A 7,500-nucleotide genomic window follows, 5' to 3' on the forward strand; every position below is an offset into this window, starting at 1 on the left:
GCACAAAAACACACTCACACGAAACCAAACAAGCAAACAAACACTAACACACACATACACACAACTCACCACCTTCGTCTCCGCCATCTTCAAACTTGAGACGCTTCCCGTCCGCCATCAAGCCGCTGAGTGTGGCGAGGATCGGCCCAGTATACTCTGCCCCAAGCTCTTGCTCAATCAGGTCAGGCACGCGCTGTGTGGCCACCTCCCACATCAGCACGCCAAAGCTGAACACGTCTGCTTCAAAGCTGTACTTGTCGCCTGTCAGTGCCTCTGGTGCCATGTACAGCGGCGTGCCCACACCAGCTGTTAGCGACACACTCGTCATCGTTTGCAGTCCAGTGCGCGGGCTGTACTGGGGATCGTCATGGCGACTGGAAGTGGAGAGAGGCGCGGTGCCCTGTTGACCGCCCATTTCGCATTAGTTTATTTTGAGCGACTGGTTATGAATGGTGAAAGCGAAGTGAGTGAATGGTGAGAGAGATAATAACCCATTTCTGGACATTGTACAATTAAAAGTGGTGGGACGTCCTCAAGGACACTTGCACTTTTTTGCAAGTGCGCGCAGACACAAGAGCAACAGCACATTCCAACAACCACAAGCGTGCGCGACACGTGTGTGTGTGTGTGTGTGAAGGTGAGAAGTGGCTCTTTATGTACACTGCTGGTTGTGCAACTCACCAGAGTCTTGGTGGAAGTTTTCATCCGTGCACTGGTAGTTTTGGGAGCACCCGCGAGGCATTTCCTTGAGATCTGCGTGCATGCAAGCAATGCGAGCAGGCAAGTAGGCATAAACATGGCGGTGATGCGAAAGCAGAAGGGTCAGCGACAGTGAAGTGGGGTGAGGTGTGTATTGAGGGAGTAAGCGAAGCTCGCAGCATCAAGCAGGACTGGAATGACGAAACAAGCTGCCAGCGTGCACACGTACACACATCGCTGAACACGCGGCAACGACTGCCCCATCTTCAACACACACACACACACACACACACACACACACACACACACACACAAACACACAAACGCACAAACACACAAACACACAAACGCACACAAGCGTTCAGAGTTGCAGCTTCTGCTCCAGGTCGCTGAAGGATGGCCGCTGGGCCGGTTGTTGGGTCATGCACTTGTATGCCAATGCCTTGAACCACTCGGGAACGGCTGCTGCATGCATGCAACATGGGGTAACATGGTATGCACGTAGAAAGTGTGAGAAGGGAATCATGTCTGAATGAAACACAAAGACACACGAAGACATCGACGCAGAGACATCGACGCACACACACGCGCGCAACACACACACACAAACACACAACACACAACACACAGCACAACTACAGCACATAGCACACAGCACACAGCACAAAAACACACTCACACGAAACCAAACAAGCAAACAAACACTAACACACACATACACACAACTCACCACCTTCGTCTCCGCCATCTTCAAACTTGAGACGCTTCCCGTCCGCCATCAAGCCGCTGAGTGTGGCGAGGATCGGCCCAGTATACTCTGCCCCAAGCTCTTGCTCAATCAGGTCAGGCACGCGCTGTGTGGCCACCTCCCACATCAGCACGCCAAAGCTGAACACGTCTGCTTCAAAGCTGTACTTGTCGCCTGTCAGTGCCTCTGGTGCCATGTACAGCGGCGTGCCCACACCAGCTGTTAGCGACACACTCGTCATCGTTTGCAGTCCAGTGCGCGGGCTGTACTGGGGATCGTCATGGCGACTGGAAGTGGAAGAGAGGCGCGTGCCCTGTTGCTGTTGTTGGTTCCTATCACGCGTCAAGCACTGGCGGATGGATCCAAAATCCGTAATTTTGGCGCGAAGCGATGATGACACGAGTACGTTGCCGCTCTTCAGATCGCTGTTGGTGTTAATTTTGGAGGTGGGATGGTGGCGGGTGAGTAGAAGGAGAAGGCGGGCGGTTACAGACGCACATGCTGACAGACCACGCACACACACGCACACACACACGCACGCACACACACACACACACACACACACACACACGCACACACACACACACACACACACACACACACACACACACAAATTCCCACCGGTGCATCTGGCCGAGGCTGTGAATAAAGGCCATGCCGCTGGTGACATCACACAGTAGGTGCAACTTCAGGCCCCAAACATCCTTGTCCTCAGGTGACACGGCTGTACTCACGAGCGTCAGCTCCTCCGAGACATCAGATGCAGTCACACTCTGATCTGCATCGTCTTGCTTGAAACCGTTCTCCTCCTTCACCAACACGTCCTCTAGATCCCTCCTCAGCAGGTCCTTGAGCGATCCCATCGCCACAAACTCCAGCACCAGGAACGGGCTGCCGTGGGGGTCTGTACCCGCACCAAAGAACCGCACCACATGCGGGTGCCTTGTACGCTGCAAGAACTCCACCTCCTTCTCAAACTCAACCACCGTGCTCTCGTCAAACATCATCACCCCTTGCTGCAGCACCTTCACCGCCACCGAAACCGTGTCCCACTGTGCCTTGAACACCACACCACACGCGCCTGCAGCCACACGCTTGATCATTCTCAGCTCATCATACTCAATCTCCCACGCCTTCTTCAGCGCCATCACCTCCTCGTCTCGCTCCGCCAGCAATTGCTCCTTCAGCGCGTTGTCCGTCTGCAGGCGTCGCTGCCGCTTGTACGTCCAGTACACAGCAAACAAGAGGCCCTGGAACGCCAACACGCCCGCCAGCGTGCCCAGCACCGCTGCTGTGATGTCGCGCGTCACGGGCTTGCAACGGCCGCCGCTGCGGGCATACCCGCGTGCACAGTCGCAGGCGTGGTAGTACGCCAATCGATATTCCTGCTGCAAGAGATTGGAGGTCAAACGCGTTTTCAAATGCGTGAGCTCGAGCTGGCATGAGATGGGGGTGCCCGTCAACTCCACAATCGGTATGTTGATCCTGCTGTCCAGCGACACAAACTGCCGCGTCAGCACTTCGTTGCTCGAGAGGACGGTAAAGTCGAGGGTGGCGTCCTTCACCAGCTCGGGCTTGTCGAGCCATGAGTTGTCGCTGAGATCAAGCAGCAGCACGTTGCTGAACACAAAGCACCGTTCCAACATCGAACGCACACGCTCGCGCGATTCCATGAGCGCGTCACTTTTCCAGTTCCTCGCCACCACCACCTCGCTGCCCCACTGGGAACACAGCGAGCGCACGGGGGGGGGGCACGCGCGTGCCGCTGATGTCGAGAATGTCCGCGGTTGGCAGCGCCAGCTCGTGCAGATTGGTACAGCCTGACACGTTGAACTGCGACACGGGCGATGCCACACGCAGGCTCTCCAGCTTCGGGTTGTTCTGCAGCAGCAGCACGTCAAACACGTGATCGGGGCACATGTTGAGATGCTTGTACCCAGTGTTGGTCAGCTGCAATGTGGTGTCAAGCGGTCGCAGAAAGCGGCAAATGTCCTCGGTTCGCACGGTCGTCTCGTCCATGCCCGGCCAGCCAGCGTACAGCGCCTTCACGTGCACGCGCGAATTTTCGAAGAAGAGGGGCGCAACCTCACGCACGTCCACGTTGCGCACATCCAGCACGCGCAGCGGCGTTGCCAACTTGTTGCCGACAGTTGGCGCGACCTTGATCGTGGCTGGCGGCATGTCTGGGTGGGCGGCAACCTCCAGGCGCCACAGCTCCGTCAGGTCCACGACGGCATTGAGGTTGAGGTGTGACACACGGTGGTTGTTGAAGTAGAGCTCCCTCAGTGATGGGAACTGCAGCAGGTCGGGCAGTTCTCTGAGCCGGTTGTCGTTAAGGCGGATGGATTGAAGGCCGGGGAGGAGCGGGAACGGCGGCAGGGTGGTTAACCTGTTGCTGGCGAGGCTGATGTGCTTCAACAGCGGCAGCCGCTCAAAACTGCCGGCGGGAAGGGAGCGCAGCCTGTTGTTGCTGATGTCGATGATGCGGAGGCTGTCGTGGTCGCGTAGCACCTGGGCAGGGATGCTGGTGAGCATGTTCTGCTGTAGGCTCAGATGGTCGAGGCGCGGCAGCAGTGTTGGGAGTTCAGGGGAGATGCCGGTCAGCTCATTCTGCACAAGCCAGAGTCTCGTCAGGTTGGGGGCGCCGGCACCAAACCAGGCCGCGTCAAGGAAGGGGATGTTATTCTGCGACAGCTCAAGAAAGTCGAGGTAGTTGAGGCCTGCGAATGTGTTGGCGGGGATGGTGTGGACGCGGCCGCGCTCCATGTTGACAGTCTCAAGCAAGCGGTTGTTGGAGAAGAGGGTGGCGGGGAGAGCGGTGACTTGCAGGAAACGCATGCGGATGGAACGCAGCTGCCGTAAAGGCGCCAAGATGTGCGGGTGAAGTTCTTTGAGTGGCAGGCCCCCAATGTCCAGCTGCCGCAGGCGTGAGAGGCCCACGAACATGTCATCGGGCAGCTGTTCCACGTCATTGCCCTGCAGTCGCAGGAATTCAAGCGTGGTCAGGGCGCTGAATGACCTGGGTGCGATGGTGGTGATGCTGTTGAAAGCAAGATCGAGGGTGCGGATGCTGGGGAGATGCCCAAACAGGCTGCTGTCCACACGTGTCAGCTGGTTACTGTGAAACGAGAGAACCTCCAACGCCTGCAGGCCGGCGAAGGTGCCTTGGTCCACAATCTCAATGTGACTGTTGTTGAGGAAGAGGTGGGTCAGCTGGGCGGCGCGAGCCAAGGGCGGGTGCGTGTTGCCGTTGGGACCGCGTTGCGAGAGGTGGACGATCGTGCTGTTGGCGAAAGCGATGGTGGTCACATTGCTGAGTGGGTTGAAGATGCTGAGGTGCAGATGGTTGGTGACTACACCGCGAACGTTTATGGTGCTGACGCTCTCCCAGTTGGCGTTCTCCAATACCCAGGACAAGGTGCCCAAGGTGAAGTTGGCGCCGTGCACGGTGAAGGTGCGTGGTCGCACCGTGAGCGAGAGCTGCAAAAGTTCAGCAGCTGCGCTTGCCCGCGTGGCGTTTGTCATGTCCACAAACATGTTCACGTCGACGAGGAGCGAGAGGGGTGAGCCAGGAGGGAGGGTGTGGACTGGTCGTGGGCAAGTACCCTCGGTGATGAGAGTTGACAGCCGACAAGGCACCTCATCGATGACTATATCATCAGTACCAAGCGTGTTTCCACTGTCGCGTCTGGGCCTTGACATCCTTGATAGGTCAGAGGGCACAGGCATCTCGCTCTTGTGCGCATGCGTGGATGCTAGCGTAACGTGGCTGCTGTCGTTAACACTAACATTGCTGCCGTCAGATCGTGGTGTTGACATTCGTGCTCGTTGGCGGGATCGCAAACCGCTGTCGTTGCCGTCGTTGCCGGAGTCGTTGGCTGACGGAGAGGCAAAGAGGTCGGGGCACGCGGCAGCAAGTATGTCGTCGAGGGCAGAAAACCCCAAGCGCTTGAGGGTGGTGTCATCATCGAACCAGGGCGTAGAGGGCGTGGGTATGTGTGTTGTGTGCTGTGAGTGGCGTTTTGAAGTCGTATTTGTCTCGCGGTGAGTCGTGACAAAGTTCTTGTCTCGTGTGTTGGTCATATGACCACGCTCCTGCTCAGTCGGCTCTTGTTGCATCAGCCACAGTTCATGTTCTTGCAGCCTGTGCAGCAGCTGATGCAGACGGGCCACCTCCGCCTGTGCCTGTCGGCAACGGTCAAGACTGGAAACTGGCGCAGAAGAGACAAAGGGAAATGGTGGATGTGGCTGAGAAGGAGTTGCTGCACCATGCGCGTTTTGCAACCGTTGGTGGACAGGGGCGAAGGTCTTGCTGCGCTCTTTGTCCTCGGGAGCAGTGATGGGAGCGGCGTTACCTCGCTTGAACGCACTCGAGGCATTGGCGTGAGGGGACGACGTGAGCGTGAGCGTGTGTGTTTCGTTACTTTCGCTGTTGATGCTCTGGCTGCCGAGGCTGAGGCTGGCCAAGGCGAGAAACAGGAGAAACAGGCAGAGAAGCCGCCTGAGGGGCCTGAGCTGTAGCAGCTGTAATGGCTGGCCGTGTTTCATGGCTTGTTTTGGTGCATGCAAGAGGATGCTGGTGGGATGGTGAGGGGCTTGTGCCCATACGAAGTGCGCTGCTGGATATCTGGGGTTCTGGGGTTGTTGGTGCTGAAACGGGGGATTATTGCAACTTTACCGCAGGCGCTCGCTAAATTCTCAATGTTTTTTGTTTCTACCGTTTCGGAATTTGCATGTGTCAAGGCAGCGCAAAGGCGGCGCAGCCGCCGGTTAGGGAAAACCCTGTGCGACAAATCTGGTTCGGGTAGCGCAGCGATGCGGGAGCGAGCGTAGCGGTTAGCGGGGGTAGGGCTTCACAGCATGCGATTTGAGGGTTAGTGGACGCGCCTCGAGCTTTTGCGCGTGGTCACGAACCGGCAATGCTCACTTCGCAACCGTAGTTTAGCAATGGTCACCGGTAATATTTTTTAAAACCCGCTGAAACGGAAAATGGCTGTGGGAATGAAAGCGGAACGAACCAGCGGCAGCGAGGGCGCAGTCGTAGACTTTGCTTTTGGTCTTTTGGTCTTGGTTCTTCGATTGGAATCCTAGCGCCAGAATATCAAATCCACAGTAGAATTGGCCTATGGGCGTTTGAGATGGCATGATGTGGATGTGAGTCATCACGGGGTCCATGAGTCATGTCCGTTTCCGACAGCACATAAGTTCGCCGCTGTCCTCCAAGCCAAACAAGCCAAACAAGCCAAACAAGCGAAGGATGCATCGTGGCTTGGCTCCTCCTGGTGTGCTGACACCCACCTTCGCAGTGCGTGTGCTGCTGGTGCTGGTGCTGTGCTCCTGCTGCTGTTCTCCTGCCAGTGCACAGCAAGAGTTGAGTGTGGGCAACATCAACAATGTGTTTCGCGCCGTTCCAGCCTCGGTAGGTCTGTGGGTCGTGCGACAAGGCAGGAAGATCGCAGCATTTGCTCGGTGGTTGCTGGTAGCTTGTTGGTTGTTGGTTGCTTGGACTTGCTTGTTTGTTTGCTCATCTGATTGACATTCCACGCAAGGAGCAGAGCAGGTCCCAAGTGCTGTCGTGTGACGTGTCTCGTGGGCGTTGGTTGCGTTGCAAGTGTGGTGCTGCCGCAAACGCTCGAAAGGTCGTCACCACGCCTGCTCACGCTTGCAAACATCCAACGCACACGGCGTTGTGGTCGGTTTTGCTCTCGCCCGTTGCACCTGCAGGGCATTGTTCCGCCCGCATCCACGTTCCACGCGACGGCTGTGCTGAAATTGGACACCACAAGCGCATTCAACAGGCAGGCCTCCGGGGATGAGGAAGTCATGGTGCTGTTTGGTGGTTATGAGCTCAACGATATCCGCTACTCCACGCGAAACGCACTCAACACAACTTACCTCTTCAGCGCCCGTACACCTCCGGTTTGGATCGACTGTCAGGTGCGCGTGTGCGTGCATGTGTGGATATTTGCGTGTGCGTGTGTGTGTGTGTGTGTGTGCGTTTGACACACGATCGCGGAACGCACGGGGTGTCATGTGAACCGTCATCCAAAGAT

General features: G+C 56.9%; 3 protein-coding genes across 3 annotated transcripts in view; 1 reads left to right on the top strand and 2 right to left on the bottom strand.

Annotated features, from left to right (window-relative positions):
* PTSG_10603 (uncharacterized protein) overlaps positions 1-328 on the bottom strand; it is a gene marked incomplete at its 5' end in the record, with an annotated part of 5,733 nt that extends 5,405 nt beyond the window's left edge. The window contains one exon of the mRNA XM_004988083.1: positions 70-328. Within this exon, the coding sequence (XP_004988140.1) occupies positions 70-328 (259 nt within the window). The remainder of the gene's footprint in view (positions 1-69) is intronic.
* A 732-nt stretch (positions 329-1,060) lies between these two features.
* PTSG_10604 (TKL protein kinase) lies at positions 1,061-5,566 on the bottom strand (the record flags this gene model as incomplete). The annotated part of the gene is made up of 5 exons (XM_004988084.1): positions 1,061-1,164; positions 1,463-1,710; positions 1,798-1,872; positions 2,069-3,168; positions 3,203-5,566. The coding sequence occupies 5 exons, from the start codon at positions 5,564-5,566 to the stop codon at positions 1,061-1,063; spliced, it is 3,891 nt and encodes a 1,296-aa protein (XP_004988141.1).
* Positions 5,567-6,659: 1,093 nt separating this feature from the next.
* Positions 6,660-7,500, top strand: part of PTSG_13073 (TKL/DICTY4/DRK protein kinase) — a gene marked incomplete at its 3' end in the record, with an annotated part of 9,386 nt that continues 8,545 nt past the window's right edge. Inside the window, exons 1-2 of the mRNA XM_004988085.1 lie at positions 6,660-6,866; positions 7,172-7,384. Coding sequence (XP_004988142.1) covers positions 6,705-6,866; positions 7,172-7,384 — 375 coding nt within the window. The 5' untranslated portion in view covers positions 6,660-6,704. The remainder of the gene's footprint in view (positions 6,867-7,171; positions 7,385-7,500) is intronic.

The sequence above is a fragment of the Salpingoeca rosetta genome, assembly GCF_000188695.1.
Source record: "Salpingoeca rosetta unplaced genomic scaffold supercont1.38, whole genome shotgun sequence".
NCBI classification, from domain to species: domain Eukaryota; class Choanoflagellata; order Craspedida; family Salpingoecidae; genus Salpingoeca; species Salpingoeca rosetta.